The sequence below is a fragment of the Siphateles boraxobius genome, unplaced genomic scaffold, assembly GCF_051911475.1.
Source record: "Siphateles boraxobius isolate OS27281-9 unplaced genomic scaffold, OSU_SipBor_1 12, whole genome shotgun sequence".
NCBI lineage: Eukaryota > Metazoa > Chordata > Actinopteri > Cypriniformes > Leuciscidae > Siphateles > Siphateles boraxobius.
The window spans coordinates 29,062,501-29,085,844 of NW_027508722.1; the positions used below are offsets into that span (position 1 = coordinate 29,062,501).

Below are 23,344 nucleotides of genomic sequence, written 5' to 3' on the forward strand. Positions count from 1 at the left end.
ATCAAAGCCCACACTGCCAGCAGACGCTACTGTGAAGACTGATATCAAACCATTAGTATGTGAAGTATGTGATGGCATGGAGTGTGCCGCCTCAGTAGGTCCAAACTAACTTCACAGAACGAATATGGAAAAGTAAATATGGTCCCACAGCAAGACGCATATTACATTTCTACACCTGCTATTTGCATTTCTCGCATTTAGTGGGTGGCAGGAGACAAAAATTGCACGAAATTCTCAAAGAAAGAATTTCTCATCGAGTTTAGGTGTTGTTCTGAATATATATGGTTGTCACTGTAGCTCCAGACAAAAGACTTCTTTGCTGAGTAAAACATTGTAGCACTTTATCCTGCTTTACTGCTCAGTCACTCTCATCAGTCAAAGGGAACACCAAGTTTAAGTCACAGTCCATCCATCATGGCCAGGAGGTCATCGCCCTTGCTGCTGGAACCGGGGGAAGTTTCTCCCGTCTCTCCGAACTCTCCCATGATCTTAGCCAGCTCAGCATTGGTCTGTTTGTCCTGAAATGAGCCAGCAAGAGGTGTATTGTTACTCCCATGGTCCACTTTGGCAGTTTAAAGTTAACCTAAGACTCAAAAACCAATTAGACAAGCTGAGAGCTTTATCTCAAGTGTGGGTGGATCAATGTGGTACAATGTATACTGAAGCCAAGGATCCCATAGCATTGTGCTGAAACAACCCGAGTGTATTACTTTAGTTTATAAGCGTACAAACATTAAGCATTACCTTTGTTGCCTGGATATTAATAACTTCATAAGAAAGCTCATCTGGTCTTGATATCAAAGCCTCCCTGTGGGGAAAAATCTGTATTTCAATTTTTTTTATGAAATCTCATGCAAAAAACAAACAACATCATCCATTTCATTGACATTTCAAGCTGCACTCTCATGTTTGAAACCACAAAACATGTCAAGAACATGGCAGGGTCATATTTTACCCCACACTAATTATATATTTATACATATGTATATGCTCACCAAGGCTACATTTATTTGATCAAATACAGTAATTATTTTAACAATTTAAAAGAACTTATAAAATATAATTTATTCCTGTGATGGCAAAGCTGAATTTTCAGAATCATTATTCCAGTCTTTGGTGTCACATGATCCTTCAGAAATCATTCTAATATGCTGATTTGGAGCTCAAGAAACATTTCTTATTATCAATTTTGAAAACATTTGTGCTGCTTAATATTTTTGTGATATTCTTTGATGAATAGGAAGTTTTACTTGAAATCGTTTGTGAAATTATAAATGTCTTCACTTTCACATTTGGCCAATTTGATGTAACCTTGCAGAAAAAAAGTATACATTTCTTTAATAAAAATGTAATGACCCCAAACAATATATATATATATATATATATATATATATTCCAATAAAGAGGGTCTAATGAGAAACATTATTGAGAATATATATAATTGAAAGCAAGTAAAACGTCTAGACATTTTACACTAATGGCATGATTTCGTTTTTATTTTGGGGTGAAATACCTCCTCCTAGACATGTTTCATTGAGATCCAGCTTTAAATCTATTTGTGACAGTCTAGTCAAATGCAATTTAGACTATAACTCAAATAAAAACTCACTCTTCCTCCTCGTCAGTGGCGAAGAGGTTAACACGGAAGCCAGAGTCAGTGCCGGCTGGATTCTGCACCTCCAGACCTCCCATTAGTCTAGCAAGCAGGTTCAACTCTTCTTTTGCCAAAGGATTCGGAGTTGTGTTGACCTTCAGGATTGTATGAATTCAGTCAAATATGCATGCTAATTACATTACAAGTTTTTCTGAAAATCTTTTTCCATAAGTTTTCATGATGTATTTAATGAACCAACATTCTAAAATATTTTAATAAGATTTGAATATATGAGGAGGATGCAAATTATCAAGTCAACTAGGTTACTTAAAGTGCCCCTATTATGCTTGTTCTGATATAACCTTTTTATGTAGTGTGTAACATAGCTGTTTGTGAATGTAAAAGGTCTGCAAAGTTTCACAGATCAAAGTACACAATAAATGGTGTTATTGTCTCCCAAAAGAAAGAATCGATTCTGAACTGCCTGAAACAATTCGTCAGTAATTCCAGTCTTACTTGCCTGCACAAACCTACGTAAGTTCGTAACAAATATTAATAATGTCGCCTATGGTCTTCATTGGCTGCCTGCGGACAATGTCTACTTTGACCTTCAAACACTGTTGTTGTAGCTGAGACTGGAAGAGTTTGGTTACATTCACATTTAATCATTTAGCAGATGCTTTTATTCAAAGTGACTTACAAATGAGAAAAACAATAGAAGTAATCAGACCAGCAAGAGGGCAACAGTATACAAGTGCTGTAACAAGTCTCTGTTAGTCTAGCACAGAACACATAACAGGTTTTGTTTTGTTTTTATCAGAAAAACAAAACAAATAGAATAGTATAGAATAGAAAAGGCAACTGCTAATATTAATTGGTCAGGTTCTGATGAAAAAAATGTTTTGTGAAATATTTTGTGAAAATGGCTAAAGACTCAGCTGGTCGAATTGAGATCATGGTTAATGTTGTTGACATGTTGAGAAGACACCATTTTCTGATACGGTAAAACCGACGCCATTATTACTGTTCATATCACTGTGTATCAAGCACTGAGGAAGCCTCCGGAGCTGAAATTCAGATGGGGGTTCATTTCCGACATGAGCTGTAAGCGGTAGACCAATCAGACTGGGCTAACTGACCAATCAGAGCAGGCTCTTAGAAAGCCGAGGTTTAGAGAGACTGAACTGTTTCAGGCACTGCGAGAAAAAGGTGATGTTGCAATGTTTATTATGAGAAAAATAAAGTGTTTATTGACCCTGGATGCATGTAAACCTATTGCAGGAGACCTCAAAAACTAAATTAGGAACCTTTAAAATAGCAAAATAGCGGCACTTTAAAAGAGTACTAAGAAAGTATAATTTATTTATAATCTTACCTTGGTGTGTTGTGAGGAGTTTTTTGAGGTTCCAGACATGTGTGTTTCAACAGGACGGCTCACACTGTACCTGAAAGAACAAATAGGACAATTTTACAGCTGACGTGCCAGTGAAAGGCTACCTGTCTCAGGTTTACAGCTAAATTATTCACAAATCACTTAGAGATAACGCTTCGCTACAGATAAAACTTAATACGGATGAATTACACCCCTGTATCTGAAGATCCACAGAAGGTGTGAGTCATATGATTCCACTACTGAATATTAGTAGGAGTATTATTAGAAAGTGGTTGATGCTCACATGTTTGTGCCCAGTTTGATGACTCGATCACCATACATTTCAAAAGATCCCTCACGGAGAGCGGCGTTGTAGTTACCCCCATCGCGGAACTGCATCCTCCTCACCTCCTCACCACTACAGCTAAACATCCTGGGAAATAAACACAGTCATGAAAAAATTATTGATAAATAATCAAATAAATCCAAAATAATTCTTATTATAAATTATCAAATTCTATTAGAATATCTAAAATTTATATATAAATATATTAATCGATTTGATAGCACTAACATACACACACACACACACATATACATATATATATACATACATTTATTTGTAACGTTTTTAATATATATATATATATATATATATATATATATATATATATATATATATATATATATTAAAAACGTTAAAAATAAATTTCGCCCATTACAGATGGCACGAGTAAAAATGGTGCCTAAAAGAAATGGTGACCAGTGTCAACACCTGGTCATATTATAAATTCATAAAAGTTTTAAGCCAAATCTTGATGCTGGTGAAAATAGTTTACAGACATGTTATATGTCAGCTACCCCTAAGCGCTATTAGAATAACTGCGTTCAGTCACAGTCTAAACACAGAACCTGCTATACTTAGAATACCTCTCTTATATGTCCAAGTCTCTTGTTAATGGAATTAACTATAAACCCTCACCATCAGACTCTGTCAGCTCGAAATGACGGAGGTGACTTCAGAGCAAACATATGCATAACTTAATATACATTTAGAGGCTATTTATTTATAAATGTTTAAATCAAATCAAATCCAGCTGTTCTCAAACTTTTAATGCATTGGTCATGTCAATACTGTAAAAAATGTTTTTGTTTTGCTATGGATGTTATCCTATGAAACTAACCTCATGAGTCCTGGGGCGTGCGTCCCATACGGAACAGGGCCTGATGTGGGGAGGACGAATCGTCCATTGGAGTTCTGTACCTTGTCTTTCAGGAAAATTGATACCTAAAAAACAAGTTTGTCAAAATGATTATTTTCTGCACCTTCATAAACATGACCAATATTATTGGTTAATTCTCAGATTGGGTTTCCCAGAGTATTCTGTATTCATGTACATAAATCAAAATAAAATAAAAGACTTACTCTTATATGCATATCTTGAAAGAAGATGAGGAGTGTTTGTCTAATTAGTTGGAACTCTCCACCAGATAAAGGGACATATATCTAAGAATTACAAGCAAGAGAATAAAACATTTCAAAGCCAAAATCAGAGTGGAGCTGACAATGATAGCAAAATAATTACTCAATAATAATAATAATAAACTTTCATGTTAAATAAAAATATAATATATTATTATATATATATATTATATTATATATATATATATATATTATTATTCTATACAAAAATGACAAATGTATTATAATATTAAATAATAACATTTACATCATATTAAATAATATTAATAGTAGATTAACAGATATTAACAATGAAAAAATACTTTTATTGTATTTAATAATTGAAAACAATCTTAAAATGTATAATTCTGAGCAGTAACGCCATTACCTCTACAAGTTGTTTGTTTGTTTCATCCACTTGGCTGAGAATGCTGGGAGTGTCTTTCACAAAGTCCCTGATGGCATCCATATGGTTGAAGGACACAAGGAGGATGTCTTTAGGCCGAGGACACAGCAGGACTTGATACTTGAACGCCATGGTCATCAAGTCATAGAGCTGTGCATGGGAAAAGCAAACAAAGTTATTACATATTTCATCATATTACTCACCAGAGTGAGCCATTCACTATTATGCTTTAAAAAAAATTAATGATATTTATATATAAATTAGAAAATCATTAAATATGAAAGAGAATTTCAAAGCAAAGATCACCATAAAATAATTCCAGTGAACAGAACTATCTGAATTTCAAAACTGAAAAAAAAAAAACCCTGGTTCATAAGAACTGATTTGTTTACTGAGAATACAGAGAGTTTTGTAAAAGTTCTCACTAGGAAAATATGCAACACCAATAAAAATAAAGCAAACAGTCTGTTATTCAGAATTCAAGAAAATGACAATGTATCCTTGACTTTAGTTTTCACCTTGTCCATACTAGCTTGGTTGAGTCTCATGATGGAGGCATGAGCCAGTCGGTCAAACACCGTCCTGAGGGCCTTCTTGGAGTACAGCTCTTGTGGCTTGAACAGCTCCTCCAGGAACTTCTTATTGAACATGGTGGTAATGATATCATTCATAACTACAACAACACAAACACAAAGACAGAGTTGCAGTGAGTCAAAAGCAATTCTGTGCAAACATGAAGCTGACAACAAAGCCAACACAATGCAGTCAAGAAAGATAGATAAACAAAAATAATATAAATCAAAATAGGCAGATGTTTTCACAGAGAAGCGAGCTGGAAACTTTCATCAAATGTTGACTGAGGAAAACACCAATGCTACAAACATATACTGTCAAATTAAGGATTTCATTTATATATCTCATTACTAAAAATAACTGTATAAGCTTCCTGAATCTTTGGGGTTCTTATTCTACAATAGTATATTTCTCATGCGAAAACATTAAAAATGTGAAATTACAATTAAAGGAATAGTTCACACAAAAATGAAAATGATCCCATAATTTACTTGCATTCAAGCCATCCTATAGGTATATGACTTTCGTCTTTCAGCCAAACACAATAGGAGTTATATTTAGGGCTGGGTATCGTAACAAAATTTTCGATACCGGTACCGATACCGATACCTTGACTTCGATACCGGTTCCTGAACGATACTTTTTTCGATACCAATTTTATCAATATAACATTACCTAAAAAAAAACTTTTATTTTTTCAGTTTGTTGACTTTTTTACACTCATATTTTGAGTCTGTAAAAAAGCACCAATGCTAAAGTTTTCTATGTTTCCTAATCATTCTAACAACATGTATTCTTTACTACTCTGCCTTAACTTAATGCATTGTTTAACAATGAAACTGAATGAAAATTAATTGAAATGCATTACACACAGTCACCCCTGACAACAGATCACTCTAAATTGTAATTTAGACACATGCATTTTCTGTAAAGCTCCTTTGAAACGATATGTATTGTGAAAAATGTTATACAAATAAATGTGAATTGAATTAAATATAGGCTACTGGGGTGCGGGACATTATGCCTCGCGCTCAGCACACATGAAGCTTGCGCAAAGCACTGGCAAAAGTACCCTAATGATTATGGATATGTCGGGAAACGATAGCAAGGAGATATTTTAATTGTTTATTAATGAATAAGTGTTTACTAAACGTGTTGGCTGCAAAGATGATTATTGCGAATTTGCGATGCTGACTCGTCATCCCTCCAGTAGTGAACACGCGCGCGCCTAAATGGATTAGGTAATCAAACTATTTATTTCTGATTGTTTCGTTTAAAAGTTGACATATTTTGAACATATATAGAACTAGTTCTCATATATGTGAGGCAAGTATCCTATACGCTGAGTTTTGGTTTATATGTGACGCGCTCCAGTTCTTGTAGTCGAAGGCGGATAAACTTTCTACACTCGAGTGTATTCTGTTCGCTTTTAAGTGTAGATTTACCGTGTTACCGGTCTTGGCAGCAATTATCTTGTTTAAAATATTGCATCGTGTGCTTATGGCATCGAGTCGGGTACATAGGTACACTTTTGATCATTTCCACATATTTTCTATCTATCTGGGTTGGACGCTTACGCTTACACACACACACACACACACACACACACGACAGCCTCACGTGCGACGAGGCACGTCTCTGGGCAGCCGCGTAAACAAGTGTTTTTCCGCCACAGCCAATCATGCTGCATGTTTATTGTTTAACTGACGTTGACGAGATTAACCACTTAGGTACCGAAACTTGGTACCGAAAAACAAGACATGTTTCGATACTCGGTAGTATCGAGGCAATTCGGTCGGTACCTAAAAAGTAGCGAACTCGGTACCCAGCCCTAGTTATATTAAAAAAATATCCTGGCTCTTTCAAAAACCTTTATATTTATAATGGGAGTGAATGACACCTTAGTTGTTGAAGCTCCAAAAAGCACATCCATCCATCATAAAAGTAATCCATATGGCTCGAGGAGGTTGATAAAGGCCTTCTGAAGCGAAGCGATGCATTAAAAAAAAAATCCATATTTATAGCTTTTTAAACTAAAATTACTTGCATCCGGTACTGGCAGTACGTGAGTCTAGTTCCTGCGGAAGAGTGAAATCTAACCAAATGCATGACGTATTGACGAACATGGAACGCAGAGGATTAGGGCTGCCCTGATTAAAGATTTTTCTTGTCAACTATTAGTCGCTCATTTAAGCGATCAAGCGACTAATCGCACGATTATATTAATAAGACAAATCATAATAATGAGCCTTTAAATGCCTATAAATAACCCAATTAGACAAGCGCATGCATAAAGCTTGCCACAGCACACCGGCAAAAATTATTATGAATGTGTCGTGAAAAAACAGCAGTCTGCACCTATTTGCATGTTCCATAATCTGGGAATATTTGTTTTCCATTTGAATTGGTTCATTTAAAAATAGAAATTTCAAGCTTTCGATAGATGTATTGTACATTTTTATTTTGTAAACAAAACACCAGTCAGGTATTAGAAGTCTAAAACGAGAATTTTTAGAGAGAAATGTCGGGAAAGCTTGAGTTTGTTGCCCAGCGTCTCTACTCTTAATTAAACTTATGCTGTTACTACATCCAACGTCGGGTCAGAGTTCACTCTTCCACCGAAACTAGACTGGCGTACGCCCGTTACCGGAAGCCAGTGATTATAGTTTATAAAGTTATAAATATATGGATATTTTTCTTACAAAGATGTATAGCTTCGCTTCAGAAGGCCTTTTTTAACACCCGGAGTCACTTGGATTACTTTTATGATAGATGGAGGCTTCAAAATCTAAGGTACCATTCACTCCCATTATAAAGCTAGAATGGCTTAAGGGTGAGTTAATTACCGGATAATTTTCATTTTTGGGTGAACTAACCCTTTAAAATAGCGCAAAACCCCCATCCCCCTAAACAGCAAGTGCCTATAAGAGCTGGCACTACTTTGCTCTATGGCCAGCAGCAAAGCAAGCAGAATGTTAACAATACCTCTTTTTCTGTCCTCCTCTAGCCAATCTGCTACAGTGGCTACAAAGATTGCAAATCAAAAAGGACATATTTTAAATGATCCTCTAAGGAAGTTAACTAAATAGCAGGTACGGCATCAGCTACATTTACTGTGTATATATACACATCACATCTGCAAGCAACAAGCAACTTATTCACAGTTTAGTGACCTCAGTGGCACACTTTTATACCAAAAGGCAATGTCGGCACAACTACATCATTATTAATATTTCAGAATGCAACAAAGAGAGGAAACCCTGATACAGGAACATATATATTAGGCAGGAAACCATGATACTGGCAAGCTGCTGTTGAGCAAATGTAATTGACCCACAGTGTTGCATGCAACAAAGTAACGCAGTCCATTTTTAAAAAAAAATAAACTTCAAACATACAAACGTCATTACCTCCAATTATCAAAACTTCTGATGAACATTATTGATTTTTTGATATTAATATTTAGCGGGCCTCAAAAAATATGGATATCTATAGTATATTGAATAATATTATTTTATTACAATTTCATACACAATATTAACGTTACTTTTGTAATGATTTGTCAGAAAAGTGTGACATTTGTGCAATCACTTATTATATTTGTTTTCTAATGCAATGACAATCACATTTTTAGGGTCCACTGCCACTACATGTTTACAATCTTTAGCATAATTAAAATGCCCCCCCCCCCCCCCCCCCCCTCCCCTCCTCATTTAAATTCTACAAGGGGATGGCATACCAATGCAATAATTACATGTTTCCGGCATGTAAATTAACTGAATTGGGATCAAGCTGTATTCAAAAACAGGCTAACTGGCTAATTATGTACAGCAATAGCAGAGGATCCAACAACTACTTTCCTTTAGAAAGATCACAAACGATGATCACAAATACAACGTTTACATCATAACCCGGGTCTCCAGAACAGACTTGCTTTATCAACTCCCTGGCATATTAGCTGCCATCTAACAGTTACCTTTCTTCGCTTTATCTGCTGGAATATTCTGAGCACGCAGGCGCTGATCCAGGATGTACAGCATTTCGCCACCCAGATTAATGAAGAGAAGAGGCAGCGTTCGCGTCGACATCCCCACTGAAGATGGATAAAGAGCAGCTAGTATCGGTAAGCAACCACTAGTTGTCAATAAAAAGTCACGACCTGCGCTTTGTGTTTGTAGCTGAAGATCGTGCAGAATAATAAGCGTCTGTAAGCCCTCTTTCGGTTGCCAGGTCACCGCTAACAGCCAATCAGAGGCGCTTGTACTGCTGTGCGATGATGACGCAATACGTATCTCCATCTAATCTCCATGAAAAGCAGGTAATACAAAAAACAATTTTGTAGGCCTACATTTATATAATTTATGCGTTGTCGTGAAGGTATATGTATAATTTATATGTTCGTTTGTGAAGCAAAAACTAAGGTAAAAAGTATTAGAATAAACATAGTTAAAATAGTAAATAAATGTGAAAAGATTGTGTTTTAAAAATGTTTTTTATTTCATACGAATAGGCGAATCCACGGTAACGTTACTGTGCTTGAGGTGAATATTAAATATAAGACAGCTCCTGTAACATATTAACACATAGTAACATATTAATGCTGCAGGTTGCCACATTTTGACCATTTCAGCAAATTTGTCAGCACGTACAATGCAATGAATATTGCAAGCATTCACACAATCTTAAATTCACTCAAATTCAAGACTTAACTGCAATAATATAACACAATTTACTTTGTTTACCAAGTAAACAGCATTGGTTCTCTTTTTTATTTCCAAAAAAATGTGTTTACGGATACTATCATTGTTTTAATTCTCCTGCCTCATATAATACTTTGGTGATTTGGATATGACTTGAATGCTTTCAAAAAATATAAAAGAATTTCAAAACTGAAACAGTAATGACAGTCACTAGGTCTCTCCATTCCTGATACGAATTTCTCTGGTCATACGACATGTTTCAAATATTCCACAGCAGCAGGTCATCAAAGCATCATTGCATATTGTGCCCTGCAGGGGGGAAAAAATTAAGAATGGCGTTGTGTAACACATACAAGTGGACAGAAATAAATCCATGGATAAGAATTCTTATATGGGAAATCTGATCCTCAATCTTCAGTATACCTGTATTCCATAGGTTAGACGCATGTGTGTCCTCATTGCTGCCATTCCTCCAGGTACACATGAGAGACATACATTCTCACCATACTTGTGTGCTGTGTAACAGCTGAGGGCTATTGGACAGACACAGCCAAGAGCACCTAGACAATGAAAAGAAGAAAAAAGCAGACAATTGCTCAAAGATCATGCTTTTTGTTAATAATGCGCTACTGATAAAAGCAGTAAAGTGACTAACACAGAGTTCTCATTGGCTAGATATTAAACCAGCTAAAATATACCAATAAAATCTTTAGTTTGAATATAATTTAGATGGTTTGCTGGCTGATCTCAGAACTTACAGACAAGTAGGTCACTGCAGCAAGAACAAAGACCGGTGCTCCACTCTCCAGTCTGCACATTTGTACCATAAGAGCCAGCACCAGGCTGAGTGATGACTGGGTTTGACATGTCAATCAAAACAAGCAGTCCAGCAAGGAAGCTGAGAAAATGGGTAATTTGTAAAAAGAATGACACATTTATATCCATCAATTCTTAGAAAAAAAAAATACTAATTAAACACCATTTTAGAAAGAAAAATATAGACTTTGTCCAGTTTTGAGCGATTTGTGCTATTAAAAGGATAGTTCACTCCAAAATGAAAATTCTGTCATTTACTCACCCTCATGTCATTCCAAATTTGTATGATGTTATTTATTTTGTGTAATACGAGAAGATATTTATAAAAATACTTGTGTTCTTTCTTTTTTGTCAATACAATGAAATGCTATTTTGGACCCCATTGACTTTCATTGTATAGGCAAAAACAATTGAAATGCTTCTCAAAATACCATCTTTTTTGTTCCACTGAAAAGTCATAAAGGATGGTTGAGGGTTAGTAAATGATAAAAATCTGATATAAGTCTTATAGGTTTGGAGATGAGGGTGAACGATCATTTAAAACTGTTTTACAAGATAGAATATTTTGTATTCAAACACACACATTTTGATACGCAAGAAATTACTATAGAAAACAAATAAATCTGGACCAGCTCTTATTACACTGCTCAATTTTTAAATTCATCTATATCGCACCAATATTAAACAAATAAAAATTAAATAATTTATGATTTAAAGGTGATAGAAGAAACAAATAGCTTGGAGTTTAAGGCTATACAATTATTTTTATTTGAAATCGATAAAAAGTTCTAGAACATAAAGTTGTAGACTACAAAAAAGTACCTCGTGTTCTTCTGAGCCTCTAGATCAGCTTGCAGCTGAAAAGGAAGTTGTGACACTCACCAACACACCACGCTTGCTACTCTGGTATGCATCGTTTCCGATTCACACATATAAGCTTTACACAAAGCAGATCATAGGGGGAGGTCTGAGTTGTAATAGGAAATGTGACCAACAAGAATTCTTTACAATCAATAGATAATCTCACACGAGTAAAGCATTGATAGTTTGACCTCAGATCATGCACCTGATTGTCGTGCATTTCTTGTAAAATTATAGAGTTCAGGGAACTGAGAGGAGCCAAACCATTTGCACTAGTCACACAACCACAATGCATCAGTCTTGCATATGACACAGGTCTTCATCAGCTGCTGATTCAAAACTCCTGAGTCTGCGAAACTAACATGTCATCAAAGGATTTCTATGAAGTTATTCTGATATAATCATCAGTACTTTGAGGAATGATAACCAAACAATACATTTTAAGATCTTTTATTTGGTGCAGCTATAATAGACTTCAGAGAAATTAGCATGTTTTAGCATTGACAAATAAATGACAGCATACAGAAAAGTTGATGCAGATCATGTTTCTGTTTGGTTTTTCTTTGAATGTTTCCATGAATCAAAAGAGGACATATCAGATTGTTCTTTTGAACTTGTCAGCACACAGTTCATGGCTGGCATGGTGGTTATTTGGAGGATGCTAGCTCCTTTTCTTTAGCCTCAGTTGCTTTTTGTTTCTCTCTCTGCTCTGCTTTTTGTTTCTGGACCTCTTTAAAGACCTGAGAGGAAGAAAACCACAGGTCAAACACAAACCCTGAACTCTACAAAGAACATTGGGACATTTTAGTAAGAGCTGAGAACTTACCTTATTGCAGAAGGCCTTTTTGGCAAGCCAACGTCGGGTGACCCGCCGATAGTATTCAGGAGGGAACGTGTAGGTAATTCCGAGCTCTTGACACACCTTCACAAAGGATTCATAACGGGTCCTTCTCAGAAACTTCAACTTTTTCTTCCTGCTGTCAATGGTCATGAGCATCCATCTTTTGTTGGCTTTATCCTAAAGTAATATGACAAAAGAGGTTTTGATGCTGTTGTACACTAATTGGACTCATTTGCTGCATCCTAATTCGCCTACTTATACTATGTATTAAAAGTATGTACTGTTTTTGTGAAGTAAATGACCAAACATATCTTTTCACAATGTTTTTGCAGATGAAATATGTGGATAACATTGAATAAATATCTTTTCATTAGGTTAGAGACTGATTATTAATAATTTTCTCACATATCTGCCATGTTTGTAGTTTTAAGCCGTTTTTATTCGTGTTTGTAGTTCTAATCGAATCCTAGTCCAATGCGCAATGGGCAATATTAACCATTAGAGTGTGCAAGGATCTGCACTTCAGATTCAAACTGGAATCTTCGGAAACCTCATTTCAACACTACGATTTGGGACAAACTAATTCTAATTTTGAATACTATTTAGTACGGATAGTATGCGAATTGGGATGCATCAATTGTTTCAACATTTTCTTAAAGGCATAGTTCACCCAAAATGTTTTAAAGGGGCATTCGGCAATCCTAGCTATTTATTCGCTGATTTTCACTTTTGTTGTCGCATGTTTTCTCAACGAGCTCCCCCTACAGCTGTGAGGCGTATATTTCACAAAAATGTCGTAAAAAAAAAACTCACTTGCCCCTTTCATTATTTGAAAATGAAATAATTTTGCCCCTTTCTACTAGGGATGGCGAACCACCGAGCCTCATTAGCCGGTTGAAACCGGTTAACCGATTAGTTTAAAGCTACGCAATTTGAAATTACAGCCATTTCGAGCCGCGCCTGCAATTTCGCAACTCTGCTGCATCTCTCTGCCGCTCTGCCTGCCGCTCACACACACACGGCGCCGGCCTTCCACTCACGTTTTTTTTTAAAATCTCCTACAGCGCGAAACAGCAAACGCGGCACCAAGGAGCTTGTATGTAAGCGGAGGACAAATGGCTCCTTAGTTAAGGATAAGGTGATCGCGTTGAAAAAGGCGTTAGAAGCTAATTTGAAACATTGCCGTGGCTCATTTAATAAAATGACAGCTCCGAAGAGACGCCGCTTTAGTTTGAGGTAGTGAAAACAATAATAAAGAAAGATGATCATCTTCATCACCTTATCTGTTACCACTGAAATGTAAATGTATTTCCAAATCTAATCCGGGTGTTGCGTTTTCAGGTGATACATCATAGATGATGTGCTACTACTGTATTTAAGCAATGTATCACAGAAGTTGCAACTTACATCTGTGTCATTCTTTTTGGTGAAATGGTCCCACACACTACTTTTCTTTGCACGCTTCATCCTGTCGTCTGCCCTGGCTCTAACCTCGAGTGTTTTAGCCAGTAGCCTTTACTTTTCGCAAACCCTGTGAGCGCGCAAACCCAAACGCTGTGACCTCGCGCCAAATGTTTTTATTGGTTTATTAAGTACAAACAGGCGAGTTATGAAAAATTGAGTGTGAGGGATTAGTTCACTTCACACAAAAATATATTGGAATGAGATGGCTAACTGTAGTAGCGTTGAGTCCACTGTCTATAATAGCCTAATTTAGAGATCACTTTTTTTTTTTAACCGACTACCGATTACTTTGATCGGTTAACGTTGATATGGTCAACCATCGGTCAAACAGTCATCCGTTAACATCCCTTCTTTCTACCGCTGCTCATGTGCATTTGTTATTATCGGAGCCGGACAACTTTATCGTGTGGAGTATGTCTACCGAGGTGGGTAATACATTATACACATTGAGGGCGGCGCGTGTGTGTTTATGTCAAATTGCCAAAAAGCAGTTTGTGTTTCTCGCTCGTTCTCATGAGACTTCCTATTTGCAACTTACCGGGATGTTAATCCTCATGTTGCAAGGTTGGTTTTCCGCCTAGGAACGTTGGGGGGAGCGGGGAAAGTCACCATTCTCACCAGAACAGGTTATTAAACCATCCAAATGATTTCTAAACGGTTTTATTAAGTTAAAATAGTTGCCAAATGCCCCTTTAATTACTCACCCTCGTGTTGTTCCAAACCAATAACTAAAACTTCCGTTCATCTTTGGAGCTCAAATAAAGATATTTTTAATATTCTCTTTTTTTTCTCCATCCATTGAAAGTCCACACAACCAAAACTTTCATGAATCAAACAGTTTAATGCAAGTCTTCTGAATGCTTAAAGACACGATTGCTTCTAATGATGAACAGATTTAGTTTAAGTTTTGGACTTTCAATGGATGGACAAATATTATGAGAATATATTAAAAATATCTTCATTTGTGCGTTGAAGATGAACAAAAGTATTACAGATTTGGAAAAAAATTTTGGGTGAACTAACACTTTAAATAACAGAAATAGGTAAAGTAAACTATACTTAATGATATAAATGTGTTTAAAATGATTCATATAAACTAGCTACATACTATGTTGTATTGTATTATATACAATAATTCATACATATATGCATAACACCAAATCAAGTGACCACAACCGAAAATTATTCTGGAGTTTCTCCCACAACTAACTTCCTTATTTCTGGCTTTTTTGCAATAATGTTTCACCACCTTGTAAAAAGTTGATTTTTTGCAGAGGTATGAAGTAATTTCCTTTACTTAAACAGTTTAACCACAGGGGCAGTTCATCACTTGAACTATGAACATTATCACTAAAGATAGACAACCAGAAAGTGTCCAAATCATTTGTATCTTTATTAAAAAGACACTTTTTTTCCCCTCAACAAAACTTGTGCAGCTTAACAATTTTGTGGAAACTGTGAAACCCTTTTTTAAGGATTCTTTGAAGAATAAAAGACTCAAAGGCATTTTTTTTTAATATATATTTTTTGGAACAATATATTTATATTTAATAAGTATTTAATGTAACTTTTGATCAATTTAATGTATCCTTGCTAAATAAAAGTAAAATAAACTACTGAACACATGAGCGTATGCACAGGATTTCCTGTTTCTCTGTGGGTGTTAATCAAATGGAGTGGGAACAAATGTTCTGACACCTTTACTGAAGGCCGAAAAAAGTCACGCTACTGAAGTATTTTGTTTACCTTGGGGTGTTTGTGCAAGTGCTCCTGAAAGTTGCGAATATGCGCTGTCATAATCGCCACTGTAACACAAACAAGGACATTTCGCATGATTGAGTCATATTCTGAGATTCCAGTTTGGTTAAACCAGTGGCTTTGTCAAGTGTTTAAAGAAAAAAAAAAAAAAGAGAACTTGCCCTTGACTTCTGTTGAACTGCGGTCATTCTCATCCCTCTGAACCTTGGCAATGAGCTGTTCCTCTTTCAAACGCAGTTTTTCACTCTAAAGAAAGACAAAAATATATATTGACAGGCAGATATTTGAGTTAAAATTGTATTTAACACCCTTTTATAGTTCCTTGTAGTCCCACTCCTTAATATTTTGTAATATGAAAATATTCAATAAAGAACTAAAAGGAAATAAAAACCCGCACATGATTTGCAAACTCCAGTGTAAGCAGTTTCTTCACCACATCGTCAACCCTGCAAAGATATGACATAATACTGCAACCGTTCTGCATTCAAGCACATAAAGGAAGTCTAAAGTAATCATGTACTTTTTATGTATGCAATCATATACAATGTATAATAAATATGCAATCATAGTGTTTATACAATAATGATTAGATTAATGCAACAATGGAGAGTACAAAAACAAAACCATACGATTGTGCAAGTGGGACAGATGCATATTCATGCTTCAGCATGGAGGAATGCAGGTCTTGAAGCTGACTTGGGAATTCTGGGAAGAAAATAAAGCAAAGAGCCAATGAGTCCCATCAAAACTGATATCAAACTGGCAGGCTATCAAATTGACTTGCTAATTTTTAAATTCAAGGCTTGTCAGTATTAAGGTCCATTCACACTAAGAACGATAACTATATTATTGTCCATACCAACACACAATATCTTTCTGTTTATTATAGGAATGCACTGCAGTTCTGTCGTCTTCCGCTTTAAATGCTCAAGCTCTTAAACAGGATGGATTTTGATTGGCTGTGTGTTTTTGTTGTTCATCAGCTCAAAAAAATTGTTCTGATTGTGATTCCAACAATATTGTTCCTCTTTGCAGTTTTCACTATAATTCTGGTGTGGACTCTGCTATTCTTTTATATTTAGATTTTTTAGAACGATATCTTTATTGTTCGCGTTATTGTCCTTGGTGTGACTGGGCCTTTATACTTGGGGCCAGATTTACTAAACGACAATTTAGCATGGAGCCACAATCTAATAAAAGTGTCAATGGTAGAGGAAAGCTCTGCGGGTTAGTGCGCGGATGAGGAGGAGGGAGGGTCTAGATAGCCTCCGTTTTTTTACAACACTTCGAACATCAACAAGAAGTGACGTCACCCAACATCGCTTAGAGCAGTGGTTCTCAAACCTGTCCTGGAGGACCCCCAACACTGCACGTTTACTTTGTCTCCCTAATCAAACACTTGATTCAACTCATCAGCTCATTAACCCATGAAATAATGAGCTGAAGAGTTGAATTAGGTGGGTTTGATTAGGGAGACAAAGAAAACGTGCAGTGTTGGGGGTCCTCCAGGACAGGTTTGAGAACCACTGGCTTAGAGCACCATTAAATACTCTCCTATAAATGCATATGAAATAAGGTCAGGCACAAAAACAACTGTGACCACGCCTTTTCAACCCTCATTTCTCACTGCGTGTCTAGTAAGAGTAAGAGGGTTGTCGCTGGCGCAAGCTGTTAGTAAATCTGGCTTTTGGTGTGTCGTGGCACAATTGTTTTCTCTTACCTTGTTTCTTTCTAGAGGGCCGAGCATACTGCCTCACTGGTTGGTTTGGAAGGGTTTCATCACCTGAAACAAACCGTAAAGTCATTTATATTGCCTAAGTCAATTTAAAATTGCTTACTAAAAAAAATTAATAATGCAGAATTGGAGAAGCTTCAGATTTCTTTAAAAAAATATATGAACCATGTAGGAGAAGACTTTTTTTATTTGGTGTCTATTGTATCACTTCAAGTCTACTTTAATAATTGTAATTATTCATGATGCAAACCCCTTTAATTAGGAGAATTTAAAAGCATTTGTAAGTCACAAAGCTTTTACTCTCCTCTGAAGCTCAAGAAAGACTATTTGAGACACGTCAATGGTGATAAAGTGTCACCAAGGGTGGGGGTGATTTGGTTGGCCACATCCTTCCCGCACACCCACTCAAGGAAAAGACGTGTCTGTGAGACTGTCATGAAAAAAAGCCGTCATCACAGCCAGGTAACTTGAGACACATTTGTAAAGTGTTTTTACGCCATTTACTTTGAGCTGTTTCATCGTCATATCATTTAACTTTAGAAAGTCAAACACTGGATACTGGGGTGAGAATTTACCTACCCTTATGTCGTTAAAACCTGGATTACTTTCTTTTGTGGAACCCAAATAAAGATATTTTGTAGAATGTTGGTAACCAAACTGTTTTGGTTACCATTGAAAAAAAAGTCATACAGGTTTGGTACAACATGAGGGTGATTAAATAACCGAATCCTCTTTTTTTTGGCGGGGGGGGGGGGGTTAGATGAACTATCCCATTAAGCATGGTACTGGTTATCTGAAGGAAATGTGCCAAAGAGGGCTAAACCAGTGACCTAGTTATCTCGGATTACTTAGACTTTCAGAAAACTGGTAAGCATTTTGCTGATGATTATGTCATCTGCTGTTGTGTTACTATGCAAATGTGAGTATTTGAGAAAATCGCAAAAGTATGGCTTAACAAATAGCCTAAGCCATAATTTTTTTCTTATTAAATAACCTATACACCCACTCTTTCATAGTTCACAAGCCTTGCGGGAACTAGTAATTCAACTCTTTTCCCCACACATTATTTTTTGCCCCAAGAACAAGAAAACATGTGCGAGAACAGAGCTGCAAGTAAAAACGTAAGGGAGTCAACTTGTCTCGTAAAGCTGAGGTCGGAAGGTTGCCAGTTTGACAGCAACAAAAAATGGGACATGAACAACTTACCACCACATTCTGAGGGACTGTCCCTGTACTACAAGCTGCTTTGATAAAAGCATGATCAATAACTGACAACTACCGTTCAAAAGTTTGGGGTCATTAAGATTTTACTCATGTAAGAAGCCTCTTATGCTCAAGGCTGCATTTATTTGATCCAATATACAGTAGAAAAAGTAATATTGTAAAATATTATTACAGTTTTAAATTACTTTTAATATATTTTAAAATGTAATTTATTCCTGTGATCAAAGTTGATTTTTCAGCATCATCAGCAGAGCATCACGAGCCACCACCATGCTTAACTGTAGACAGTTTTCTTTTCAGCATTTGCTTCGTTCTTCTTTCTCCAGACATACCGCTGTTCCATAGGGCCGAAAAGTTCCAGTTTTGTTTCATCGCTTCACAAAACATAATCCAAAAACCTCTGTCGCTTATATATATAATTTTGAGCAAATTGGAGCCGACTTTTCTTGTGCTTTTGGGTCAGTAGTGGTGTACGTCTTGGAGTTCTGGCATGCGTTTCGTACGCACCTGACTGTGCAGCTGAAACCTCAGTGCCGAGGGTTTTTCTGAACCCGTCTTCTCATAAAATTTGGTTGCAGCCATTAATAGCTTCCTTTTTCTGCCCCATCTAGGTAGTGTAACCACTGTTCCTTTAACTTTGAAACTTGCAAACTATGCTTCCAATGGTGTCTCAAGGAACATTAGTGCTTTCGCAATCTTTTTGTATCCTGTTCCTTGTTCGGGAAGGACAATGATACCTTCTCTTAACTTTACCTAACCAGATCAGATTTCATGTGTTCTAGCTCAAGCACACCTGGTGCAACTAATTAAGCCCTTGATTAGTTCCATCAGGTGTGCTTGAGACAACACCTGTTTTGCAGATTTGTGCTGTTGTGAGGGATTCTGGGGGTTAAAGAATTTTGAGACTGCAGAAGTCATTAAAAGTGTGTAGTTTTAGTTGACTTTGGGGAAACCACTGGAAACATTTGTTGAGCTATTTCAATTATTTTTTGTTATATGGATATAATCTTCATTCTTAATATGGAATATGAAGGCTGCAACATCAAATTAGACTCACAACCATTAATTTTCACACATTGCTGGGACATGACGATTCACACTTAGTCATATCGGTACTCGCACGCACATACATGACAACCATCTTTTACTCTTTTTCTCACCTCTCTTCTTTGTCTTAGTCACCATTTTATTGTATTAACCCTCTGGTGGTCTTCAGTCATTTCAGAACAAAATTTTTTTTTTACTTTGGCTCTGCTGGTAATCCCAGTGCTTTCACACTGGGCTTGTTTTCTGTGTTCCGAGCCCGAGCGCTATTGTTCCCGGTTCCCCTGCAGCGTTGGTCTGGTTTCACACTACACTTGACGCAAACGCACCAGGGTTCGATAGAATAAAGTTGAAACCAGACCAACGCTGCGGGGAACCAGGAACAATCACACTCGGGCTCGGACCGCAGCAAACGAGCCCAGTGTGAAAGCACCCTTAGACTCAAGCATAGAGGGGAGCATGCATTTGTGGTGGCAGGGTCACAATTCTGGAATACCCTGCCTCTAGAGATTAGAACGGCCCCTTATTTGTTTGCTTTCAAGTCTCATTTAAAAACCTACCTGTTTTCTTTGTACCATTCTTTTGAGTTTTTTTTTCGGTTGGTTTCACTCATTTATATTTGAGTCTGATACTGTTTTGCAACTCCTGCTACTCCTTAGCTATGTGTTGCTCTTATTTGTTGTTTTATTTGTTGTTATGCATTTTATATCTTCTTTTAATCTTGACCCTTGGTGACTTTTGTGACAATTGCTATGTGAACACAGTCAACACACAGACCAAAAATGGACATGATTTAAAAAGGCTATGGTTATAAACAAATAGTGACACTTGTGTCCTTCACAGTCAAAATTGTCCGTCATTAGAAATGAAAAGGGAATACGAAACTACATAGAAAAATTCTAAGCAGTCTTTGACAATGTCTTAAAGGGTTAGTTCACCCAAAAATTTAAATTCTGTCTGTAATTACTCGCCCTTGTGTTGTTCCAACCTCGTAAGACCTTCGTTCATCTTCGGAACACGAATTATGATATGTTTGATTAAATCTGAGAGCTGGATTGCTCCTCCATAGGCTTCTTAAGGGATTGAAGCTTGCCAGCCCCTAAAAGTTATTAAATATATCGTTAAAATAGTCCTAGTGACTACAGTGACTCAATCTTAAGTTTATCAAGCGACGAGAATACTTTTTGTGCGCAAAAAATGAATAAATAACGACTTTATTTCAACTATTCGTTTCCTTCTCTGTGCAAGCTTCTGTTGTTGTTCGTCACACGCATCACACACATGACCAGCGTCGGCCAATAGTGAGCCTACGTGTTACGTAGCTCTACGCAATCACACTACGTTAACTGACTAGAGGCCCACAGAGAAGGAAATGAATAGTTGAAATAAAGTCGTTATTTATGTTTTTATTGCGCACAAAAAGTATTCTCGTCGCTTGATAAACTTAAGATTGAGCCACTGTAGTCACTTGGACTATTTTAACGATATATTTAATAACTTTTCGGGGCTGGCAAGTTTCAATCCCTTAGAAGCCTATGGAGGAGTGATCCAGCTCACAGATTTCATCAAAAATATCTTAATTCGTGTTCCGAAAATGAACGAAGGTCTTACGAGGTTGGAACAACATGAGGATGAGTAAATACTGACAGAATTTTCATTTTTGGGTGAACCAACCCTTTAATGTCTTTATCCAAATGCAAAACCGAATAAGGGTAGGTAATTATGTCTAAAAACACAACCCTGTGTGTGTATATATATATATATATATATATAAGCCAAAACATATTGACCAGTCACAGATAAAGTGAATATCATTGATCATTTCGTGACAAGCCCACATATTAAGGTGTGGGTAGATTAGATAGCAAACAATCAGTTCTCGTAATCAACGTGTTGGATGCAGGAGAAATGGGAAGGAATAAAGAACCGAGTGACTTTGACAAGGGCTTAATTGTTATTGAAAAGCAACTGAGTCAGAGTATCTCTGAAACGGCAAGGCTTGTGGGTTGCTCCCAGTCAGCAGTGAAGAGAATTTAACAACAGTGGTCCCAGGAGGAGACCCAAACCGGCGACATATCTTTCCAAGGCTCATTGATGCACAAGGGCAACGAAGGCTATCCCGTCTGGTCCGAGCCAACAGAAGGTGGCACAAGTCACACAAAATTGTAATAACTGTTAAAGAGAATGTGGAGAAATGTGTCACAAGTTCACAACACATGCTGTGTATGGGGCTGCGTAGCCGCAGACCAATCAGAGTGCCTATGACCTGTCCTCTGTTGATAGCACCAACAATAGGCAAACGAGTGACGGAACTGGACTTTGGAGCAGTGGAAGAAGGTTGCCTGGTCCAATGAGTCCAGTTTTCTTTTACATCACGTGGTGAATTAATATTTGTTTAAAATTACATTGAACTAAAATATAGTATACTCATTTGATTAAAAAAGAAAAGAAAACATTACTGTTATATTCTTCTGTCTTTTTTGACTGCCGATGACCACCAGTGTGACCCTTAACAAGGCTTGCTATTTGCAACGATGAATGAAGCAAACTGAAATTAGATAGGTATTATAGGATACGGATCTAGAGCTTAAAAGTATGTGGACTTGATTAAACATCAAGGTCATATGACAAAACAATGAAGATGTGATGCCCATTTAATAAGAAAATGCAGAAACTGAGATTTTAGAGCCCCCTAGAGGTTAATACTCTAACTGGATATGCTGTCAATAAAACATAACTAAACCAAAATGTAAATTAAACACAACCATAGTAACTGACACTCATTCTGGCTAACATAAATAAAACTCCACCTCAAAGTGGCACGAAATGCTTAATAATGTGTCCAACTTAAAAAATAAAAACGGATAAGTATTGATTATCAATTAATATCTAAATTACTGTAACAGTCTCTCGGGTGTTTGTGAATAACGTTAAATATGACAGCACGTTGAAGCAGTGCATTAGTCGTTGACTCGGAGCTCGGATGTCAAAAACATACTTACCTTTAAAATGACGGGTTAACCTCCAGTTCGAAAAAGAGCTGCATATTATAGACTGCCTGAGGGCAGGTACGGCAATACTGGCCTGCCTCGCGCCTGAAAATACACTCCATGTCTGTAAACCCAACGCCGTAGTTCTAAAAACGTTTTTTAAAACCATTATAATTCCTGTATATAAAGAAATCGCCTTTAGTTTGTATATGCTCTAGCAGAACGCATTTGCCCCTTTAGTTCAAGTAAGTCGCCATCTTTAAACAGACATTAGTAATCTGAGCAGAAAAAATAATGTAAATGCAAGCCAAGCAATCGAGCGACGATTGAATCGATGTAGCCTTTGTTTCCTATGACATTGCATTGTGAACATCTGAGTTTATGTAGATAGGCTACGTTATGTTTATGACATAAAAAAGAGAATAGAACAACGATTGTACTGTTCTATCATTATCTACGACCTTCTGTCATTTGAAGGCCAGGACACCCCACTTGTCCTTTCAG

At 36.7% G+C, this 23,344-nt stretch overlaps 2 protein-coding genes across 4 annotated transcripts in view; both read right to left on the reverse strand.

Annotated features, from left to right (window-relative positions):
• oscp1b (organic solute carrier partner 1b) overlaps positions 1-9,799 on the reverse strand; it is a 10,371-nt gene extending 572 nt beyond the window's left edge. The window contains exons 1-12 of one of the 3 annotated variants that reach the window (XM_077217573.1): positions 9,384-9,799; positions 9,334-9,336; positions 8,393-8,431; positions 5,353-5,507; positions 4,817-4,984; positions 4,393-4,473; positions 4,151-4,254; positions 3,271-3,399; positions 2,970-3,039; positions 1,610-1,749; positions 745-808; positions 1-518 (exon numbers count right to left, since the gene is read on the reverse strand). The exon at positions 1-518 is cut by the window's left edge and continues 474 nt beyond it. In XM_077217573.1, coding sequence (XP_077073688.1) covers positions 399-518; positions 745-808; positions 1,610-1,749; positions 2,970-3,039; positions 3,271-3,399; positions 4,151-4,254; positions 4,393-4,473; positions 4,817-4,984; positions 5,353-5,507; positions 8,393-8,431; positions 9,334-9,336; positions 9,384-9,705 — 1,395 coding nt within the window. In that variant the 5' untranslated portion in view covers positions 9,706-9,799 and the 3' untranslated portion in view covers positions 1-398. The remainder of the gene's footprint in view (positions 519-744; positions 809-1,609; positions 1,750-2,969; positions 3,040-3,270; positions 3,400-4,150; positions 4,255-4,392; positions 4,474-4,816; positions 4,985-5,352; positions 5,508-8,392; positions 8,432-9,333; positions 9,337-9,383) is intronic. The other 2 variants (XM_077217566.1, XM_077217557.1) reach the window with 2 other exon arrangements.
• A 2,419-nt stretch (positions 9,800-12,218) lies between these two features.
• Positions 12,219-23,120, reverse strand: mrps15 (mitochondrial ribosomal protein S15). Its single transcript, XM_077217586.1, has 8 exons — positions 22,853-23,120; positions 17,568-17,630; positions 16,477-16,552; positions 16,245-16,293; positions 16,009-16,093; positions 15,836-15,894; positions 12,611-12,802; positions 12,219-12,524 (listed from the first exon to the last, which is right to left on the reverse strand). Exons 1-8 carry the CDS (start codon positions 23,007-23,009, stop codon positions 12,432-12,434), a joined length of 774 nt encoding a protein of 257 aa, XP_077073701.1. The 5' UTR covers positions 23,010-23,120; the 3' UTR covers positions 12,219-12,431.
• Between the last annotated feature and the right edge of the window lie 224 nt (positions 23,121-23,344).